The sequence below is a fragment of the Harpia harpyja genome, chromosome 19 (assembly GCF_026419915.1).
Source record: "Harpia harpyja isolate bHarHar1 chromosome 19, bHarHar1 primary haplotype, whole genome shotgun sequence".
Classification (NCBI taxonomy): Eukaryota; Metazoa; Chordata; class Aves; order Accipitriformes; family Accipitridae; genus Harpia; species Harpia harpyja.
The window spans coordinates 11,241,046-11,264,273 of record NC_068958.1 but is presented as its reverse complement, the minus strand read 5'-3'; the positions used below and the strand labels follow the sequence as shown (position 1 = coordinate 11,264,273).

General features: G+C 45.1%; 1 protein-coding gene across 5 annotated transcripts in view; it reads left to right on the top strand.

Annotated features, from left to right (window-relative positions):
- LOC128154457 (discoidin domain-containing receptor 2-like) overlaps positions 1–21,980 on the top strand; it is a 63,439-nt gene extending 41,459 nt beyond the window's left edge. For 4 of the 5 annotated variants that reach the window (XM_052815132.1, XM_052815133.1, XM_052815134.1 and 1 more), the window contains exons 7-17: positions 2,097–2,283; positions 5,597–5,843; positions 6,872–6,964; positions 7,490–7,647; positions 7,895–8,090; positions 9,276–9,520; positions 12,130–12,251; positions 12,632–12,829; positions 15,623–15,857; positions 18,126–18,275; positions 19,508–21,980. In XM_052815132.1, coding sequence (XP_052671092.1) covers positions 2,097–2,283; positions 5,597–5,843; positions 6,872–6,964; positions 7,490–7,647; positions 7,895–8,090; positions 9,276–9,520; positions 12,130–12,251; positions 12,632–12,829; positions 15,623–15,857; positions 18,126–18,275; positions 19,508–19,648 — 1,972 coding nt within the window. In that variant the 3' untranslated portion in view covers positions 19,649–21,980. Of the gene's footprint in view, positions 1–2,096; positions 2,284–5,596; positions 5,844–6,871; positions 6,965–7,489; positions 7,648–7,894; positions 8,091–9,275; positions 9,521–12,129; positions 12,252–12,631; positions 12,830–15,622; positions 15,858–18,125; positions 18,276–19,118; positions 19,157–19,507 lie in introns of all 5 variants that reach the window. The other variant, XM_052815136.1, reaches the window with a different exon arrangement.
- The last annotated feature ends 1,248 nt before the right edge of the window (positions 21,981–23,228 follow it).

Genomic DNA, 23,228 nt, shown 5'->3' with positions numbered 1-23,228 from the left:
TGTTGCTTCTGCAGTTTGACATCTGAAATGCATTCTCTAGCAGACTGCATCTTAAACTGTTGCAGGAGGTCTCCAGGGTAAACTGGGCATCCGAGAAAGTGCGCAACACCTGAACTCTAGGCCTGCACTTGATACCTGTGAGCTTCTGGACAGATTTGAGATATTGTTTTTGAAAACAGAGCTCTGATGGACTTGAAACAACTTGGAAAACTGCATCACTCCCTGTGAGAAGCTCCAGGTCAGCAGAGGCACCACTGCCAATGTGGTATGAGAGGAAGGTGGCCGATTACTCACTGTAAAGATTTCTTGGGTATGATGCTTTTCCAATTTGGAGTCAAAAAGCCTAAAGTAACTGGATTTTGACAGCTCATTACAAGGTCTGTTAATTTTTCACATCACTGAGATTAGTTAGGTAGGGTGGCATGTTATTGACATTTTGAGGTGTCTGGTTAACCTAATAGTTGGCTTTCATGGAAGGATAGTTCATTAAGAGTCTGTATCTGAAATGTTAAATAACTGGCTGAACTTTCAGACATTTAGTGTGACCACTTTCTTTGCTATAAGTACAGATTTGAGTGTGTTTCAGCAGCTTGAAACCTCAGACAAACTTGGGCGTGGGTATCGTCTTGAGGCAGCATATTCCTGCCCATGCAGGAATGTGCCTAATAAGTGATCTGACAGTGTCTCTTCAGTGACCTGGTATCATCCGTTGACTTAAGGTGCTTTTATTATATGTCCTGCTTCAGTTGTCATTAAAGTCCTGAAAATTTTTAGTGTTGCCTAAAATTTTTTTATGCTTAGAGGTGATTTTTGTAAACTTATTTGTGTTTTTTCGTGCTGGAGGTTAAAATAATGGGTTGGAAAGTACATTCTTCATGCCTGTAGGATGTTGCAAGATACTGGGTAACAATGTCTTTCTATGTTAATATCTGATGCTTTCAAGCTGAACTGATATAGTAGGGATTGGATATTAAAAAAACCAAAATAAATTTATGCGCAGAAAGAGGTAGGTGTTGCACTCAGCTGTCCAGCACTAGCTTAGGAAGCTGGCCCTGCTGGGGAGTGTCAGGGAGCTACAGATGTAGGCACAAAACCCAATGTGCTAAGCAAGGATTCTTTCAAACTCCTTAACCTCTAGGTCATGTGCCTGACTGGCCTGGAAGCAGGAGTCTGCCTCTTCCAGCTGTTAATCCTGTTTTGGAGTTCAAAGGCATGCATACCTGTGCAAATTCTAGTTTGAGACAGGAGGGCTCACCTGGAATGGACTTGCAGAGCTTCAGTGCATGTAGCAGCAGCCCAGCCCAGGTTACAAAGACTGCCTAGAAGCAGCTGAATGAAACAGGTCCAGGGAGCAAGTTCAGGCACTAATACAGCTGAACTGTTTGCACTTCCCTGTTATAGGACAAGGGACATGCCAGGGATGGCTCCCAGAAGGCAGGTGGGTCAGGAGTGTACCACATCTGCATCATCTACTCTGGGACAGTGCTGGAAAACTGTTTAGTGGGCTCTGCACTCTCAGATAAGAAGTAGAATGAGGCAGGGTCCTGGGCAAAGAGTCTAACCAGCCTTGGAAATGGAGCTGGTAACACTCTCTACTTATACAAGGAGCAATGCCAGAAATTATCCCAGTTAGAACTGGCTGTGGCTGGGTGAGCTGCCTATGGTCTTGCTGTTCTTTTTCCTGCTTTTCTGTGCCTGCCTGCAAAACTTTCCCCACTGGTTCCCCCAGGACAGGATGGAGCAGTGTTCCTCCCATTCAGCTCTGTGATGAAATGCTGCAATTAAAGCACTCTGTTTCGAGAGCATACAGTGTCATTTTCTGTAGTCTTAGTTTTGATTCTCAAGAAACTCTGCTTGTAGCTTGGCTTTGTCAGGCAAAAACTTCTGCCTTTTCCTAAGCAGGGAAAGATTTTAAAAGCCCAGCCCAAACAACATAAAGGTGATGTTGCATAAGAACAGGGAATGAGTTCTTGTCCAGGATGGGTTAAGAGTAAATAAACTAATGTTTTCCTGGTACCAGTTGAAGGACCCACGTGCTTTCACATATGAGTTCTCCTGGCTGGTATTCTGCCTAACTATTGGTTCTTTCTTGCTAGGCACTTGTACGGTGGTCTGGGCCAGCTGACAGATGGTGTGCTAGGACTGGACGATTTCACACAGAGCCATCAGTACCGTGTGTGGCCAGGCTACGACTACGTTGGCTGGAAGAATGAGAGCTTCAGCACAGGCTCTGTTGAAATGGAGTTCCAGTTTGACCGACCACGGAACTTCACCTCCATGAAGGTAGTCAGCGTTGTCCCTCTCCAGCAGCCTGGAGTGGGGTTTGGGTCTGCGTGCTCCCAGGTTGCGTCTTTGGGTCTTCTTCCCAAAGCAGGAGGATACAAGGTGCCTGACAGCAGAGTCCACTGTAGGCAGAATTTGAGCAGCAGATGTCCCAAGTTTGCTAGTGTAGAAAGGTGAAGCAGGGGAACACTTGCCTCTCCAGAGCTTGGACACTCTCCTTTCAGTATTTGGCTTAAAGGAATAAAAAGCAGACACCTGAAGCAGTGGTTAGGCAGCTGAAGATGGATTTAGGATGTAGGCTAGTTACTACCTAGGGCTGCCTGACTGACCTTTCAGGTAAAAGAATGTGGTTGTGCTTCCATTTTGACCAAAAATTTCTCTGGATGCCTCAATCTGTGCTTGTGCTGTGGGAAATTACTTAAACACCCAGGAAAAGGATGAGCTGAACTTTGAGTCTATAGTAAACAGCAGAATCTTTTACAAAGGATTGGTGGCTTTTCTTGTAGAGATTTCAAATGAAGGAGAACCCACCACATCCTTAAGTAAATTGTTTTGGTGGTTGCTTACCCTAGTTTTATTTTGTCTATTTTTAACTTGCAACCATTGGCTTTTAGCCTGCTTTCACTGACAAAAATAAGTCCTGCCTTCTCAGAAATTTTCCTGCTTCTACACTGTGATTAAACCACTCTCCTTAATCTTTGCTTCAGTAAACTAAGTTGGCTGAACTTCTCAATGCTTTCCCTGTGAGATCCAGGGTCATTTTTGTAGCTATCTTCCAATCCTTTCTTTGCCAGTACTCCTTGGGTATAGAAACCAGAACTGGGTGCAGGCTTCCCATCAAACTGCATAAAAGAATGGTACCAATTCCCTGCTTTTGGATGATTCTTCTTTGTTTATCAATCTTGTGATCATATTAGTCCTCTTAGCCAACGGATAGGGAGCCAGTATTCATTAAGACTTTGGTATCATGCTAAAAGTCAGTTCAAAGTTATTGCTGTCCAGGGTAAAAGTCCAGTGTAGAAAGCATCACTTACAATTTGTTCCCGAGTTCACTACCCTGAAATGAGTCAATCCTGAAAATTTCAGATTATTTTAGGAAACTTTGATTTATTTTTTTCCCCATTTAATTTATTTTATTGCTAGTGATTCTGCAGTCTCTTTCAGGTCATTGAAAAAGGTTGCAAATAACCTTGAGCTAGGAATACATTCCTGTTAGAAAAACACCTAGAGAAGAGCTTGTGCCTTAAAATTTGTAAGACTTACTAGTTGCCAGTTTTTAATCAAATTAATATAATTCATGAGTTCATACTATGTTAATTGGAGTCAGATGTTATAAGTAAAGCAAATGCCTTGCAAAAGTCTGTCATGTAAACACAGCCGTTTTGATCAACCAAACACACAAGCTCGTAAAAATAGCTACTTCGTCTAGTATTTCATTATAAAGCTGTGTTGATTAGCTTAAATTATTCTTGATTATTTTTTGAATGTTGCCTGTTTCAGCTTTGCATTTAATTTGTATAGGCTAGGTGGTCTGTAAATACTTTTTTGTACCTTCATACCTGTTAGCTTTATCCCAGTCTTCTGGACTTCCCCAGTATCCAAAAAAGTATTAAAAATAAACGTTAGCAAATACTGCAGCTGCATTGCAAATTACTTAGACTTGCATATTGTAAAATTGGACTTTAGTAGGTGGTGTTTGGAATAGAAAGTATCTCTGTATCAGTACAAGATGCGAACATATCCAACTCCTGTCCAAATAGGGCACAAAATGTATATTGCAGGCATCAGGCTTTCCTGCCTTGTTATGGATGACTATTTCTCCTTATTGAATAATGTTGTCTAAGCTTCATCTGTTCCTAATTATACACAAATACCCTTCTTCTGTCTTTTTACTGCTCATCAGGCCTGTCGTCCTCATTACTGCTTCACTGCTATTCACTACAAGACCTCGCAGAGGCCAAGCGATTAATAGGCTTCAAAGCTGCACTTAGTTTGGAAACTGTTGTCGTCGCAGTTGCTAATACTCCACACTCATTAGGAAGTAATTTCTAGAGTTGCTAGGGAGGGCTGGACGACCATGGCTATGAAAATGGAGCAGACTGAGGGATACTGAAGACTTTAAGGGTGACCTTATTCTTTCTGGTTCCTGGTCACTGTCTGCAGTGCCAAGATACTGTGGTCCAGATCTTCAGGACTGCATGGCAGAACTTAAACTGTCATGGTGGTTTTTTTGTTTTTTTGGTTTTTTGTTTTTTTGTTTTTTAAAAAAGGCGCAGGGCAACATTTGCATTGAAGACAGTGGAACAGTATAAAGGATCCTTACAAGCCTTGTCCCTCTTTGTGAAGCCTGCTTCCTTGGAAGTGCTGGAGGCCTGGGAGAGTGCCAGGTGTTTGGTGTTGATGGGTCTGCAGTGCCGCAAGCCAGGAAGAGGGAGATGTCGCTTTTATGCTGTAGCTTCTTGGTTTGAGTGCAGCCCAAGAACAGGAAAGGAGAAAGTTGCTACCAGCTCTTGGGAGGGTAAAACAAACCTCCCAAGTATGGAGGTGTGAAGTCAGCCTGAAAGCATTTTGTGAACCGCTTAGTCTGAAAGCGGACTATGTGGAGCTGTAACTCAGAGATGAGAGGATGCCTTTGTTGTAGTGAGATGTTAGCTTGGCAGCGTAGTGATTGCAGTTTAAATTCCAGCATCATTAGCTAAACCAGTGGTGCCATTGCAGCAGGGACAACCTGGCGATGAGCCACCAGGAGAGGTTGATGGATGCAGGCTTACATGATGGTTTTCTTAAAACTTAGATCCTCTGTTGTCTTCAAGGTGCAAGCACAGCAGAAGAGCTGCTGTATGTCAGGGGAATATCTTCTTGAGCTTGTACCATTTATTTTGGAAGAAATTAGCTTAGACTGCAGATGCTGAAGGCTTTCTAAAAGAGGCTAGAGCCCAGGTGTGGTTTTTCATTCCCCTCTTAGGATATATGTTCAAGGAGAATTGGTCTGTGGGGCTTTAGATTAGTACAGGGCTTGTTTGATAGATTTTTATATGGGCCTTTTGAAGACCCTGCCAAAATTTGACCATTAATGTAGCTTTTGCATGTGAAGTTAAGAGCTATTTCAGAATAACTTTTTGCACAAATGTTCTCATTGTACACTACAAGTGGCTGGAGCTATACTGAAACAAGTTACTCATTCTGGGTTAGGAGTATTCATACAGGGAGATAATAGAAATAGAAAATCTTCATGAACAGAAAATCCGTGAGGCTTGATTTACGTTTTAGTAGATCTTCCTCCAGTCTGATTGATCTATTCCCTTCTTCCTAGGTGCATTGTAACAACATGTTTTCCAAGGGGGTGAAGATCTTCCAAAAAGTGGAGTGTCTGTTCAAACCACGCCTGATTGCAGACTGGGAGTCCGAACCTGTCGGAGTGGCAACTGTCTTAGATGACAAAAACCCCAGTGCTAGGTTTGTGACTGTCCCCCTCAATCAGCGTGTAGGTAAAGCCATACTTTGCCGCTTCTACTTTGCTGACACCTGGATGATGATGAGCGAGATTTCCTTCCAGTCAGGTGAGTATTCCTTCAGTCAAGCAGATCTGGTGAAGGACAGAGAGCAAAAGAGATGATGTGGAGGTGCAGGACATGTGGGGTTAACATGAGTGCAGGGCACTGTGGGGCTACACGATGGGGAGAGGAGGAGGAGGTAGTAGAAGCACTGAGAGGGTTGGAAGGGCAATGCAGGGGGAGAAAGATCCAGTCTACAGTGGATGCTTTTCAGGCTAATATTGATGCACATGCGCAGAAGCACAACCAGGGCAACCAAAAATTGGACTATAGAGCATTTCTTCTTTTTGAGACAGTTGCCTGCTGGTTATAGGGTTGATTTTTACTTCTCTTTACCAAGTATTTTGTTATGAATAATTTAAGCATATCTACAGATGATGATGAAGTTAGCACATTATGAAAAATAAGAAGCTGACTTTTTTTTTCTTAAAAAATTCTTAACTATGATGCAGAAGTCAGTGCCATGAGGTGCTTTAAAAGGCTCTAAAATGGAATGGACAAGAGTCTTGGAGAAAACTGCCAGCACTGACAGCGAAGTGATCTAGCTATAGCTTCCTACTGGAAGGTCCCTAATCAGCTATAGTGAGATGACATTCCTGGGGAAGGAATGCTCTGATTGCAGCTTGTTGCTTATCTTGCTGATAGCAGCCCCTCCTGGCTACCCTCTGTCACACGTGGGACTTGGCAGACTCTTGGTCTAGGCTGGGATGGCAATTCTTACAATCATGCTAAAATGGTAAAAAGGCTCTTGCTCCAGTCCCGTGTCTGGCCAAGCTCAGGGAAGCATCCTACACACACTGGTGTTTTGCTGTGGTCAGGATGTACGTGCTGCTCAACACAGAGGCTTGTTCCTGCAGGTGTGCTGGGAAGTGCTGAGTGAGCAGGTGTCTCTGCTCATGCTGTTCATGACCTGCTGCATGGGTCTCAGCCCTGTCCTCCTTGGGAAGGTAGGGGTGGTGGTTGGGATTGCACTGACCGCTGGTAGGAGCAGGGAGGTTGTTTGTTGAACTGACACCTTCCCTTCCCTTCCACAGACATGGAGAGTGTGAATCCTAATTTTGTTACGGTAGCCACAAGCACAACGGATCTCCTGGAAACAGAGTGCAATGTTACTGAGGGGACCTGGGGTAAGGACTTCTGTCACTTAGCTGTGCCAAGGCCTCAAGTGTTGGGGGATTTCACAGTAACATCCTAATTAACATAGTCTCTCCCTCCATTTCTGGAGATCCAAGTATGGCTTGGTTATTGTCCTCATGCACAGGGCTGCATCTTACAGTCCTCAAAGCCTCAGCTATTTCTCCTTCCCTCAGCTGGCCAAGGCTGCCTCAGAGTAAGTGGGCTGAAGGCATATGTGCAGCCAGTGAAACTCTGAAAACTGTCTGCTCTAATACGGATCCAGTGCAGGAATCTGTTCCAATGCTAAGAACAGTCTTTGATTGCAGAAGTCCTCTGCACAATTCTTAACTGCAAGCCTCCAAAATGAGAATTTCTGATAAGAACAAAATGTGAATACAGCTAATGTTAATGCTCAGGAAGCTGCCTAACATCTTTTCTGTACCAGACTGTAGGAAGGGACATGTAGGAGGTTAGCCAGCACAGGTAACAACCTGTGCTTTAACTCCAAATTCTTCTTCATACCTCTATGATTGCAGAAACCACATCTTCAGTAACCAGCACCTGGATAGGAGAGAAAGCAGATGACTCCAATACCTCCATCCTCGTGGGCTGCCTTGTGGCTATTATTCTTCTGCTCCTGATGATTATAATCATTATTCTTTGGAAGCAGTACGTTCAAAAAAGGTTGGAAAAGGTAATACAATGGGACTATTTTGCAGACACAAGTTCAGCACTAAGCATTAACTCTAATGAGCTCAAAATTATGTGGAAAGCACTGGGTTTCCCCAGCTCCATAGAGCAGCTAAAACTCTATTCTCACAGTAGGGGAGGATGCCAGCCCTATCCAAGATGTTACTGCAAAGTGCTGTGGCTGCAGCCAATACATTACTTAACAACTGAGCATTGCCTCAGCGGTTTTTTTTTTGGTCTCTCTTTTGCAGGCCCCACGTCGAATCCTAGAGGAGGATGCCACTGTTCGCCTCTCCTTCTACAGCTACACCATTGCCAACAACCAGACCCAGATCCACCAGTCAAATCCCACCTATGAACGAGCTTTCCCACTGGATTTGGAATATCACCAGCCAGCTACACTGCTCCAAAAGCTTCCAGAGCTCTCCCAAAGTGCAGAGGATTCAGGTAATGTAATTGTCAGTCTCCAGAAGTTACGTGTTTATTCTTCTATTATTTCTCTCAGATCTTAAAATGTGACACTTCTCACTAATTTCTCTGACTCCTAGGCAATACAATACTAACTTAGGCACCTAAGACAATATTCTGGAGCTCTGAAACTTTTTAGCATGTACTTTGGCAGATGGAGCACCAGCCCCACTAGAGGGTGGTGGCCTTTTACTGTTGTCTTTGAAGACTGTGTTTATACGTTAGCCATAACGTATCTTTTAGAGCTCGTTTTGGCAATCATACCAATCGCATGTCGTTCATCTCATCGGCTCCTTGGCAGTGGATTTGCTGCCTGCAGCCCTCCTGGGCTGTCCAGACTGGCTGGTGGAGAAGACCTTTAGCACCTTTTCCTGAAGCAAGGGCTCTTTGAAATTCCCTTAGAAAAAACAGAGGGAGATGCAGCAGAGAATGTCAGTGGTGCCCTGGCTTCCAGCCCCTGGGGAGCTTTTGGATGCATGCAGAAGGGAATGTTTCCAACAGTGTTTTGTATTCAGTGATGGCAGTGCTGATTAGTGAATGGAAGGGCAGTGCTGCATTCCTCAAGCACTGACAGGTTGCTAAGATCCAGCATTATACTACACAGGGAGATTGATTGGATTGAGTCAGGATGTAAATTTGAAGCAGAACAAATGTTTGGTGTAATACTGACCAGGGAGTTATTTATAAAGAGTTATCCCATGATATTTATGTGAATAAGCTGTAAGAGGTAGTGTAGCTTGCTAACAGAGTACATGGAAAATGGAAACCTCAACCAGTTCTTGTTGCAGAAGGGAATCCAGAGCAAGTTTGACATTGCAAACAACATCTCTGCATCAGGTAAGGGGATCAGATCATATTTAGGATGAATCAGAAACAGGAAATCACTCCAGACTCATGCCTCCATGTCTGGGCAAGAACTTGAGCTCTCATAACTGCATAGCTGGCACCTCGCAGGTATTCTGGTGTCTGCAGAAGTGCTGCTTGTTCTGGTTTAAGCCCTAGTTAAAACAAAGCAGAGTTTTCCACCTGGGTGTACCTTGGTACAAGGTAGTAGGCATGCAGCTAGGCTGAATTCCCAGAGGTCTGCAGGACTGAGAGGAGTGGAAGCTGGGCCATACTGGTTTTAAGGGAGTCTGACTCTGCCTGTCTTTGGTTTCCCCTTAGTGTGCAGTGGGGACTATGCTGAGCCTGACTTGACTAAGTCCACTCCTCACCAAGGCTTTCAGAACAATGTTCCTCACTATGCTGAAACAGATATTGTCCACCTGCAAGGTGTGACCGGCAACAACATGTATGCAGTCCCAGCCCTCACTGTGGATTCGCTTACCAAGAAGGACATCTCAGTGGGTGAATTCCCACGGCAGCAGCTGCGACTCAAGGAGAAGCTGGGAGAAGGACAGTTTGGAGAGGTACAGCTATTCTCTTCCACTTTTCCTCTAACAGAAAGGAGGTGCCTGGCAGAGCTGAATCTTCTGAGCTGCATCTCTGGCACTGCTTCATACTTGGGGGCTGAGGGGAGGGTTCTGCATACCAGTATTTTATTTAATACATGTCTTTGCATTGGGGGAAAGCTGATGTCCTTTAGGATAGGCTTTAGAGGGCCCCATTCTGCACCTGTGAGGCTGCTGCTTGGTACCGTATGAGTCTTTCTCAACAGATGAACTTTGCAAACTTTTTCTGTTCGCTGTCTATATCACTGTTTATGACCTTATAGAAAAGACATGGGGGTGGAAATTCAGACTGTTTCATTGTCTTCCATGGACGTCTCAAACATGGCTGTCACCCACCTTTAGGCATGTGAGTTTGAAAACTCTAGCAGTGACTCCAGCCAAGACAGATGGATCCTAGCTGTAAAAACAGCTTTCCTGTGAACAGATGCAGGTTTTGGTGGGGCTCTGCACACTGACCCAAGCAAAGACAGACGTTTCCCAAGCACTGTGATGGCCTCACATATTCTCTAGCATTGCTGATTGCTCAAGCCCCAGTTTGTGTCAGAAGCCTCAGGCAGCATGATACATGCAGCTGTCACCTTCCAAGCTTTCTCTTTACTCCTTGAGCAGCTTTCAAGCTGTGAATGTTTTCACCGTGCCTTTTCTTCTCTCCTTGCTTCATTTCCACACTATCCCTAGTTCCATACTGAATAGGTCTTCCCCTCTCCTGCTCTCACTTTTCCACTGTCTCTTTTTTCTTCCCAGCTTTTGCTCACTCACAGCCTTAAATTCTACCTGCATTTTGACAAAGCACAGCCTTTTACTGACTGCTTCCTCCTCTGTGATGTGTCCATCTTTATCATTCCTCCCTTTTGACAACACACCTTCCCTACCCCAGCCCCTTCCCTGTCCCCCTCACTTCTTTCTGGATCATTCTGTGTATTGGGAAGGTGCTGACATCCTCAGCCTCTTCACCTGGCTGTCAGTGTAGCCCTTTCTGCTGTTGCCTGGATCCTGCCCTGTCTTGGGCTGTGCTCCAAAAGTGAAACAGAGAGGCTTTTTTTCTTGTTGTTTTGCTTCTGGTTTCTCCTTCCTTCTCATTCCTGTCCTTCTAATAACTGTCAAAGCTTTCTCCTCCTCCTTCTTTGTGTTGTCAAACAGCAGCAGCCAGGCTCTCCCATCTCCATTTTCCTTGGAGATTGATTCAGAGCCTCTTGCTTTCGTCACATTACAGGCTCTTTCCCTTACTTTTGCAAATATGCCGCATCACATTCTCCCATCTCTCCTTCTCACCTCCTTAGTCTTTACCAAACTGGTCATCATCCTCTGGCTTACCGTGCAGTCTTGCTTCTAGAAACATGGCTCATTGCTTTTTTCACCTCACCACTCAGAGCTTCCTTCTCTTTCAATCTTTTTTCTTCCTTGCTCCTAACCATCCACTCCCTGGACTCGGTGACACATTACCTGCACTTGTAATACACGCACTTAGTACCATGGCTCTCTTTCCTATTCCTAGTCTCGTGACTGTACTTTCACCACAGCAGATTGCATTCTCCATGTAACTGCAGCAGCATCTTTGTACTTCTCGTTTCTGTTCTGTGGGTTTGTCCCATATTCTATGCTGTCTCCTTTTTCTCCTCGCCATGCTTGTCACATTAGTTCTCGCTGCTTTCTTCATATAAAATTCATTAAGCTCCTGTTACATTCCCCTCACTGCTGCAAGTCTTTGACTGACACATCCAGTCCACTCCCCTCCTCCAGTCCTTTTTCCTATGCCACACACTCGGGTCTGTCTACTTTCCCCACCCCAACATCTCTTGCGCAATTCTTCATTTGAATATTCATTCTGATAACTTCTTAAGTGTCTTGTCACCCCTTCTTATACAACCTTGGCAGTAATTTTATGTTTTTATTCATTTATTTATCTGAAGAAACTTGAAATTCTGTGTACTCATTAGAGTATTCAACTCTGGGTGAGGTGTTCTTGTCACACACACACAGACGCATACACAGACACACAGGCACACACATGCTTTCATCCTTTTTTTTCTGGAATTAAAGGACTTTGGATAGCTGTCTAATTCCTGGATGCTCCTCAGTTAAGTTTGAGCAGTGACTCAAGCTGGGCTGCAGGACAGTTCTGGACTTGTATGGCTGGTGTGATGTGCTCTACATACCAAACCTGCTGCAGCTGTGCTGTTTGCATGCACATGCAGATTAAAGCAGACAACTCTAGGCACAGTGGCCTTCCTGAACACCTCCAGTATTTGCTGGGCGAATTGGACTGCCCCAGTAGTCTACTGCACCAGTCTGCACACATGCAGTAAATTCAGTGTGTTTTGGACACATCAGGCTGCAATACATGTGTGTTCCTACATCATGGGCTATCTAGTGTACGTACACATTTTGTCCAGGATCTAGGGCCAACCTATGGGCTGTTTCTGATCAGAACAGTGTCACCTTCATTAGATCAGTCGCTTGGTAATTCTGCTAGCGGTGACCAAACCGGTGACCTCAATGTGACGTCGTTTTCCTCTGGTTTTCTGCCTGTGCACGCTTCATAGTTGCATCTGCCTTCTGCCCCGCAGGTACACCTTTGTGAAGCTGATGGCCTGCTGGAATTCCTGGGAGTCTCATCTACAGAATTCACTCACCAGCCGGTTCTTGTAGCAGTGAAAATGCTGAGATCAGATGTCAACAAAACAGCCAGGTAAGTGCATCCGCAATGCTGACTATCTGAGAAGGAAAGCAAATACTCTCCAAGCAACAGTTTCACATAGGTTAACCCTGGTGACTTCTGTAAGAGAGTGTCATGTGTCTCTGGTTTATGTTCTGTGTGTTCATGTAAGGAACAGGATACAAGCAGGGAGTGGGGAATAGGAATAGACGTAATGTCAAACTGAAATGCTGTATTAATCCTGTTTGCTGGGGAAGGGGTCAATGTTGAACACAAGCACAGAACCAGCTTTAAAACTTACTGTGTGCAGAAGTGTAAATGTCTCTGAACTGAGATTTTCTTACATGCTGCTTCTGCTTTCCTTAGACAAAGGGATAGTTTAGGATTCAAACATGTGTTTTCTGTTTTACAAGAAATGATTTCCTGAAGGAGATCAAGATCATGTCACGGCTGAAGAACCCAAATATCATCCGGCTTCTGGGGGTGTGTGTGCGTGATGACCCACTGTGCATGATAACAGAGTACATGGAAAATGGAGACCTCAATCAGTTCTTGTCGCAGAGGGAGATCTACAGCAAATTTGCCATTTCAAACAATATTCCCTGTGTCAGGTAAGAGGAGCTGCCCATCTTTGGGACAAATCAACAATACAGAGCTACCAGTTTAATCTGCTGTGTGCTCCAGGCAGTGACCTTCCTCCAGCCCAGCCATTGCAGTGGCACATACTGTGGACAGTAGTCCTGCTGTGTATGGGAGGTTGTTCTTGAGGTGTCTGGAGGTCTGTGTTCCCATGAGGTGTCCCTGACTGTGGGCTGTTCTGGTCACAGCGACCATCTTAGATGTATTGTTTGCTGATGTGACCATCTGTTTACGTTAGTGGGCTTGCATCAAATATTTCATTAATATGGGGAGCCAGTTGCATTACAGCAAGAATTTTGGGATGAAAATCAAGAATGTCTCTTAGGCTTTTAGGAAGGTTCATATGTTCTCTGGATGTCTAAAGAATATTACATGAGGGGAGTTGAGTGTGGAGCTTCCCTAAGGAAAGACTTCATCAGTCAACAGAAGGACAATATTTGGCAAAGAAAACCATTTTCTGTCAGTGGTGGCACTTATCTCCCTCCTCTATGGAAGGATTAAATCTTAACATAAAGCATCTCTACTATTGCAGAAATCCTTTCCTCAGAGGAGAGTTGTGTGTAGTACTAATGTATTCTGCTCGATAAAGAAACCTGCACTGATGAGAAGTTGCTGCATTGCTTAGCCTTTGGCATGTACCTCCCCAAAGGATTAGATTTATTTATAGTTCAAGAACTAGGCAGTTAGGCAGAGCCAGTTCTGTTGATGGACTAGGGAGGAGGTGGCTGGGTCTTACCATGGGTTGAGACACCACCAGTGTTTCTGCCAGTAGCTGGCAGTGGTCAGTGGTCCTGTTGGGGACTGTTAAACTGGCATCCTGCAGTCATGATACACCAGGAACTGTAGGATGGGAGAGGATTTGCATCTGAGTAGAAACATATTCCAGCTCTCTCCAGTCTCCTGCCCTTTCTGCACATCTGAAACAGCTTTCACCTTTAGACTTGCGGCTTTTTTTCCTAGCCAAAGCCTCAAACTGTCCTTCCTTTATCTCCTCCTCACCTCTCACCTGACTTCAGCACTGTTGCTCACATTATTCTTCCTTGGTTTCCATTACTTGGCTCTACGTCTAGTTTTTCTTTCTCTCCAGCTCATCCTTCACCCTCTCCTTTTGTCCCTTCCAGCCAGATACAGTTTCACATTAAAGGAAGCCGGTATGACTAGCTCAGATATATATCTACATAGGAGTTGTTTACTGAGAGTGAAATGAATCCCCCTGCCAAAGAGTGCAGCTTGTCTCTGCCGGTGCCTGTGGGTGTGTAATTGACGTGGTAAGGTCCAACCATCCCACCTGTCTCAAGCCCAATATTTGATGCACCAAATGTAGTAACCAGCCCTTTCCTGCAGAGAGGTCACACATTTTTAAGTCCTTACGGCTCTTCGGTGTTTGAAATCCATCTCCCTACTGTTTCTCTGGCTATCTAGCAAATCATGAAGGTGAGTCTGCTGAGAAGTGTCTCCTGTCCTGCCCCTCTGTATGCAGAGCTGCACGCAACAAGCCCTGCAGAGCTTGCTGAGCAGAGGGGCAGGGAGCCAAAAGGTAGCTGCTGCCCAGGACCCTGCCAGGGTGCAGGTGGGACAGGAGAGACTGGGCTTCTTGAGTGGGAAGAGCAACAGCCCCAGGCAGGGAGACAGCTGCAGCTGAGCAGGGGGAGGAGAGAACATAGGATCTTGGAGGCTATGCCCACTCCTATGTGAAAAGCCAACAACCAGGTTAACAAGGTACAAGTGGGTGGCAGAGTTACTTCTCGGGGCACAACAGGTCCACCCAGATCAGGAGAAACATCGAGCTGACTGTGGGACTGGGCCAAGTGTCACCTTCCTGAGTTGTGGTGTTCACCATGCTGAAAGGCTGGGAGGGCAGCAGGGACCAGACCCTCCTGCCAGTGCCTCCGAATTGCTGTAGCGATAGCTTAGCTATTGATTAGAATAGATAGATTGGATCTATTATCATTAGAGGCATCACATTATACCATGTAATTTAGATAACATGGTAGAGCTTTTCTCATTGCCACCAGAACACAAAGAGGAGGAGACTAAGACTTTCTTTTTCTGACCTTTATCTGAGAAATACTGTGAACAGTTTATTAGATTTGTTGTGAGAAATGCTTGGTTGTGTGAAGCATTTGAGCGTGCACAGTGGGAGACAAGCGGAGCATCACAGAATAATAGTGTGTGAAGAATGCTGCAAGTCAGATGGTCCAAACTCTGTGTATCACGCAACTTATTATCTTCGTTTTGCTAATGGGGGAATTAAAATTATATTAGATGGAATATGCATGTTTATATTTTCAGTAATATTAAACGTATTAAAAAAAAAAGTAACCTCTCTTTAATGTTAAGTGACATACTTATATTAATGTAAGCATGCAATAGTGGCAGTGTTTGAAATACCAGGCTAAGCAGTTTTTAAGATAGGAGATTCTGAGATTGTACAGCTTAATTTTTCATGTGTGTCTGCAAAAAGTTGGTGCTTTGATGCATAAACTCTTTGAAAATCTTGAGATTAATGCTTGATATTAAAAATCTAAAGGATGTCAAACTTTAAGGGCCCTGAATTTCAGGGACAGCTTGTCTGTTCTTGCTTAGTCAGCTCAGGAGCTTGGCTTAGCCTGGCAGGTGGGGGTGTTAGTGCTCTGAAACTAGACAGTTTAGTTTCACTGTTATGGCAGAAAATAACAGGTCACTGTTAACACATCAAATGCAAGAAATAGTTGAATGTGGGGAACTATTGATTTTTCTTTCTGTTATGTTTTCTTTTAACGCAGCTACTCTAACCTGCTGTACATGGCCACCCAGATTGCCTCTGGAATGAAGTATTTAGCATCTCTGAATTTTGTGCACAGAGATCTGGCAACTCGCAACTGCCTGGTGGGGAACAACTACACCATCAAGATTGCAGACTTTGGCATGAGCAGGAATCTTTACAGTGGGGATTACTACCGTATCCAGGGAAGAGCTGTATTGCCCATACGTTGGATGGCCTGGGAAAGCATCCTCCTGGTAGGGACTGCACAAAACCATTCTTTCTCCCTTCCTCTGATTTTCACTCTGCCCCTGAAACGGTAACACATGTATGTGTAATGGTCCTTATAGCATCAAAATGTATGCTACAGATGACCCCAGGTGAGAAGTCCGTTAGGTTGTGTTGGACATAACTCATATCCTGGGAAAGGAGTGTGTCCTTGCAAATACAGCACAGATCATAGAATCATAGAATAGTTTGGGTTGGAAGGGACCTTTAAAGGTTGTCTAGTCCACCCTCCCTGCAATGAGCAGGGACATCTTCAACTAGATCAGGTTACTCAGAGCCCTGTCCAGCCTGACTTTGGATGTTTCCAGGATTGGGGCATCTACCACCTCTCTGGGCAACCCGTGCCAGTGTTTCACCACCCTCATTGTAAAAAATTTCTTCCTTCTATCTAGTCTAAATCTACTTTCTTTTAGTTTAAAACCATTACCCCTTGTCCTGTCGTAACAGGCCATGCTAAAAAGTTTGTCCCCATGTTTCTGATAGGCCCCCTTTAAGTACTGGAAGGCTGCAATAAGGTCTCCCCAGAGCCTTCTCTTCTCCAGGCTGTACAACCCCAACTCTCTCAGTCTGTCATCATAGGAGAGGTGTTCCATCCCTCTGATCATCTTCGTGGCCCTCCTCTGGACCAGCTCCAACAGGTCCATGTCTTTACTGTGCTGGGGACCCCAGATCTGGATGCAGTATTGCAGGTGGGGTCTCACCATTGCGGAGGATAGGGGCAGAATCCCCTCCCTCGACCTGCTGGTCATGCTTCTTTTGATGCAACCCAGGATCTGGTTGGCTTTCTGGGCTGTGAGTGCACAATGCCGGGTCATGTCCAGTTTTTCATCCACCAGTACCCCCAAGTCCCTCTCTGCAGGGCTGCTCTCAATCCCGTCGTCCCCCAGCCTCTTATTGATACAGGGATTGCCCTGACCCAGGTGCAGCACCCTGCACTTGGGCTTGTTGAACCTCATAAGGTTCATACAGGCCCACTTCTCGAGCTTGTCCAGGTCCCTCTGGATGGCATCCCATCCCTCAGCCCTCATCTGGGGCCTAATTTCTGTTCTGTGTGTGCCATTCAGGATTCCTGCTGGAATCATAAAGAAGTTCCTTTCTGTGCTTATTTCCCCAGCTGGGAAGCTGAGAGGGGCAGGGACAAAACTTCATGAGTTTCAAGTGCCAAGTCTGGTTTTGAGGTTGGGGTTTTGTTTTGTGTTTAAGGGTCCTGCTGTCTTCCCTTAGGAGATTGTTCAACAGCTCAAACACATCCAGTCTGGAGGCAGTTCCTTAATATTCAGCCCAGTATTTCTTTCTCAAACTAGTTGGTGAGATCCCCTGGTTATACTTTCTTACAACATGCTCTCCAAGTACCCAGAAAAATTGTAATTACCTCTGCTATAAAGGCTGATAGGCCTAAGTTTTTCTAAATTCACCCTGTTTTTCTGGTTACAGCTGCATCTAAACCATAAGTCACTCCCATCTTCCTTGCATGAACATCTTCCAAACATTGACAGACTGCTAGGGTTGCCAGATAAGCCTGGGCAATCTGGGTTTTGGATGTTTTCTGCCCAAACAGGCCCTCCAGCCCCCACTTGTTTTCTGTTATTTTCTGAGTAATCTTTAGATTCTTTTTACTACTTCAGAAACACATTGTTCCAAACACGGCCAGTTTGGGCACATTTTTTGAAGACAGAAAACAGGGACAGCAAGCAGACTGTTAGGGACTTCTTACATGTGCAAAGATCAAAATTATCTTGGCCTTTCTCTAAGAGTCTGGAGTCTGCTTCAGCTCTGCTTTCAGCCTGAGGGCTTTGCTTCGTGTTCAAAGGCTTTTCTGTGCTGCACTGCTGTGTTTTGGGTGGAGGTAGGCAGCAGCTATCTGCCCCCCCCCACAGTCCATTTTCCTACTGCTGCAAATACAGACTTTCTCAGGAGGGACAGTAGTCTCTGGCTTTCTCTGAGGCTTGCTCCCTGTTTCAAGAGGTTTGCCCCAGTGAAAACTGCACCTTCTTAGAGCTGTCCCATGGGTCCCACAGACATGCTGCTCCTGCCCCACAAAGCAGCCATGTCATACCTCGGTCCCTTTGTGCGTTGCTGAGAGCAGGTCACCTGCTCTGCTGTCTCTTTTTCAAAGTATTTTCCCAGGTATGAATTCTGCATCCTTGTGTTTAGCTGCAGAGGGTGTAGACTGAAATGTTTTTTGCTGAATGTGTGCTGTGAGCAACCTGGACTCACAACATCCTTTCTGTTCACAGGGCAAGTTTACCACAGCCAGTGACGTCTGGGCATTTGGGGTCACCCTCTGGGAGATGTTCATACTGTGTAAGGAGCAACCTTACAGCCTCCTCTCAGATGAGCAAGTCATTGAGAACACAGGAGAGTTCTTCCGGAGCCAGGGCAGACAGGTAAGAAAGCAAACATGACCTCTCCTTCCTTCACTTGACCTTGTCACATCCAGGTGGATCTCCCCAGGGCCTTTCTGCTGGCCTTACATCATCTGCAGAAGTCTCTGCTTCTGTTACTCATCTTCTCAAGTGTGTCCTGCCTCTCTTCCCCTTTATCTAGGCTCATTGCCCCAGCTTTCCTCTCTTGGAGTCCCACTGGAAGAATCTCTTGGCCCTGTCCAGTGCTTCTTCCTTATCATAAGCCACTTCTATTTCAATCTGCCCTGTCCTCCTTAGCTTTTCTGGGCTCTCCTACACAATCCTTTTGCTTTTTTCCTTTGTCAGATCTCTCTCCCACTAGTATTTTCTCTGAAAGACAAGTGCTTACTGAGGTGGGGAAGGAGGAGTTGTTAGTTCCCAGGGATTAAATGCTCCCTGTAGTATCTCCACATATGCCGAAAAGCCTTTGGCCATCTCTAGTTGCTGAAGGGCTTGTCTGTGTCATTCTATCCTCTTTTACTAACTCCCAGGCAGGACTGTGCACTCCACTGCTGCTGCCTTCAATAGATACCAGCGATGACACGGGACCATCCAGCCCCTCAGTACTGAGGATCACTGTACCCCAAAAAGTGGAGTGCGAGTTAAAACAGTTTGCTGTTCTCCCAAAATGCACCTTTAGCACCAAACAAGTTAAAGGATTAAGGAGAATAAAATGATGGGAGGTTTTATTCACTGTCTCCCGAATACTAATGATTTAGTGAAGAGCCTAAAAGATGTGTATTGAAATGAGAGGGGGAAAAAAAATCTGCCAAGCTGTGCTTTAGATAAGCTCTAAAAGGTGTTTTTTCTGTCTCTGCTAACAAGCTGTCACGATGCTTAGAAAGCCTCATGGGTTGTCTACGGTGAGTGAAAATATTTGGATTTTATTGTGGTAAACTTGGTTTTGGTTTGTGTTTTGCTGTCACTTTGAAGACAAATCTCTCTGAAGCATTCATGTTTCCTGGGGGACAAAGGACTGTTCTGTGACCACCTCATCAAACAAGTTGGCAAAGTGTCCACAGTGCCACTTGAGATGGCGTCAAAGCTCCATCCAGACTTCACTGCCAGATTCACGCTTAATGGATTTCAAACATTGCATGATGGCCATGTCTTGTAAACCTAGAATGAAACTGTCCTTTTGGTGTTACTTTAGTAAAAGTTCATTTCTTTTATGAAAAAAACCACTGAAATAGCTGTAACTTTATTTCTTTCAGATCTATCTCTCCCAGACTCCTCTGTGTCCTAACCCTGTGTTTGACCTGATGCTGAAATGTTGGAGCAGGGATATAAAAGATCGTCCCACTTTTGACATGATTCACCACTTCCTGCTAGAACAAATGGAATCAAACATTTGACTCCAGAAAAAGAGACAAACTGTTGAGAACAGAGTGACTTTGGTGTCTCTTTGCCTGTACCTCACAGGAAGATGGTCAGGCCACCTTGCTCTCCTCCCTTGACTGTACCGTATTTAAGTTGAGACGTCCATGGCAGCTGCTCATTCTATTGGCCATGGTCTGACACACAGGACCAGAGGATCTCATTTGGTTGAAAAATCATCTCCTCTTCTGAATCATTTCCTGGGAATACTGTGAGAGGGGTTTTATTAGATACCCGTACACCTTTGGGCAAAACAAATGAGTGAAACTTTGAGGGACTCGGAGCTCTCTCCTGGGTGGAATAGAAGGCTACCAGTCGCTGAGAGCACTACCACTGAAGAACAGATTTCTAGAAGTAAAGACTTCAGTCTTCTAAAACTATTCCATTAAATCAAATGGAAGTCTTGTGCACATTAGCAAGTGTTTCTGTATGCTCTTGCTACAGACAATATGTATAGTGAGAGACTAGAAATGTCTAGAGCTAGGAAGTGGTTTAACAGACTTGAGAACTGACGGAGCATTTAGCAACCCTTTGGAAGTAACACTACCAGGGTCTACGGAGGATGCTGATACAAGAGTCCAAGATCATGTTCTTTTTTCCTGTGGTTGTTAAGCACTGCTTTTGTTATATATGTGCATTTTCCCCACACTGGATTTTTTCTAGAAAAAAATTTTTGAAAATGAATGTTAAAGGTCATAGGAAGGTCACTGCAGTAGAAGTTCTTCTTTTGACCTACAAATTAAGGCTAGGGTAGGGAGTTTGTATTGAAAAGTAGCTGATACTGTACTACTGTCACTATGTAGATTTATTAGCCTAATGAACTTGTAGCCACAATGGACTGATGTGCAATTAATCCTGTATAAGTACCCATTAATATGAGATCTGTCAATGCTGTTACATGTGCAGAGGGAACTTAGATTTGGTGAAACCGAATGGCTGAGAGCAGAACCTGCTATGTCACTTGTCATAGCTCATGTGAGAGGAAAAGGAGCAGAGTACGGGTCATCCCCTGGCACACGTGTGCGCACACACACTCGGATACGTATGTCTAGCATCAGTGGTTCCTCTTCAGGCCTGCAGCAGGGTTAGTGCTGTCAGCCAGGCAGATGCACTTCGGCCCAGGTTCCTTTATTGCTGTGATCAAATCTGGCATCGGGAGATGGGACTGACATATCCCCTTAGTTTGGGTTTGTGTTTTATTTTGGATTCTCCCTGCACAACGCAATACCATTTACTCATTGAAATTGGGGTTGTTTTTGTTCATCGTGTCACAAACGGCTCATTCTTTGGAGGGTTTTAGAGGGCTCTGAAATCCATTTGGAGTGAGTTAGAGAATTCAGCTCGTTTCTACAATAAATCCATTGTGGATTTACCAGCTGCCTGGGGAATACTCTGCTATTCCCTCTTCTTTTAGCAAGATACTTAGGAAAACCAAATATTTTATAAGCTGGGAGAAGATGAAAGCTCAGCACTTGGCTTTTTTTTAAACAGCATTCAGCATAGCATATATTTCCAGTAAAGATTATAAAGATAATTTTTATCTTGGCCACAAGCATAGTATGAATGGCTGTCTGTGCTATGAGCTCTTACAGAGGGAACTGCTGAGAGAGGGAATGTCAAAACAGTTATAATACGAAGATAACTTTATGTTGGAAGAAAAAGCATGCTTCTGAATTGGCAGCTGCCAGGATGAAGCCTGGCATGGCCGTGTCTGCTCCCTGGGCAGAACAAACTCTGTTGTGAAGTTTCCCAGTTGCAGCTTACTTGATAGGACCGTGCCCAGGTTGTCCCGCTGCAGACCTGGCGTGGGGTTCCCCTGACTGTGTGTAGGCATCTCCATCCGAGCTGCTCCTCTGAGCCCCCTTTACGTCCAAGTCATCTCATTTCCCTGCGAGGGCTACACAGGCTCAGTTGAATCTCATCCCCAAATAAGTATTATTTTTTGCCTTTGACTAGAGGGGTCCAGGGTTAGCTGCTGTTACATGTGTGCATCGTCTGTCTGGAGCTGAGCAATGGGAGTCAAAGCCAGCGTGGTCCCTGCTGCAGCCTGTTGGGCACTGGTGGCTGGCAAACCACGCGTTGATTGTATTTCTGGAGTATTTCTATCCTGTCCCAGAAAATGTACCCAAGTAATACACAGCCATGTGCGTGATCTCCTGTATTTTGGAGTTTAGAGATAACAGAGCGCTGTAACGTCACCTGGATGGGCTTTGTACTTCTGTTATGTCAGGATGTGCTGTTCCTCCGTTGACATGTTGACATACGAAGTTTCTCTCTTATCAATAAATTCTAATGATAACCTTGACAAAAGTGAATTTCTACTTTTTTACCTAGGTGTCTGCACTTAGGACAAGTATTTTGGTCTGATTATTCAATAGCTCTTTGGTAAATGTGTGACCCCCAGGTTTGGAAGGAGCAGCCACTGGCTGTGGTTGTTTAAAGGAGTGAGCTTCGAAGGGTGTTTCTGAAAATGCTGGGACGATGCTGGCCTAAGCCTCATCAGGAGCTGAGGAGGCTGGTGGGACCTGGAACAGCCTGGGATTGTTGTTCTGTGCCATGAATACAGTGCTGTATTTCAGTAAGCAATTTTTTTTGGTGTGTGTTCATATTAAACTCAGAGGAAGATCTAGGCTGGGAGAGACCTTTGTAGGTCTCCAATCCAGTTGTCCACTAAAAGCTGAGCTAACTTCAAAGCTGCACTGGGGTGCTCTGGGTGTTTCCCCAGTGAGCTTTGAAGATCTCCAGGAATGGAGATGCCACTGTGTGCCAGGGCTGTGCCTCTCCCTTGGGGGAGAATTTTCTCCTTGTGTCCAGTGGGTCTTCCCCTTGTCACATCTTGTGCCTGTTACCTCTTGGTCTTTCGCTGCATGCCTCTGAGAAGAGCCGTCGTACACCTTGCAGACCCATCCACCCTGCAGACCCGGGGTTGCTGGAGAGGTAGAGCCCTGATCAGAGCTCAGGTATTTGGGCAAACTCAAATATATTTATAAAGGCTGGAAGTTCCAGATCTCCCAAAGTGTTTAGGCACCAAGGGCAAAGGTCAAAGCAGCATTTTTATCTCGGATACAATTTTGAGTGGAATATAGACACCTAAACAGATGAGAACAACCCTTGAATACTTTATGATTTCTGGTTAGTATCTTTGAAGTATCTGCCAGCCATGTGGCCGAGCTCTTCAAGGCCATAGAGGGACTTTGGCAGTGAAGCAGGCTTGCTGCTGGTATTGCAGTTGGTGGAAACAATGCTGGTGCTAATAGGTGTGGTGGTCTTTGATTTGAGGATATACTGGCTACCATGGCTGTTCAGTAAACAGGAGACCCGTGTCCTGGGCCCCCCTTCAGCTGGAGAGGGGTGAAACCCAGCTGAAACCCACTGCACACAAGACAACATGACCATATGATACTGGGAACAGGAACAACCTTTATCCTGTGTGAAGCAAGGCGGTGAAGGGTTGCATCCTCAAACAGCCAGACCAGGAGAGCAACGAGGAGCAGGGAGAGGAGAGCTGAGCCTGACACTGCAGGGCAGTGAATCCCTAACCCCTGCCTTGGGGTTCCC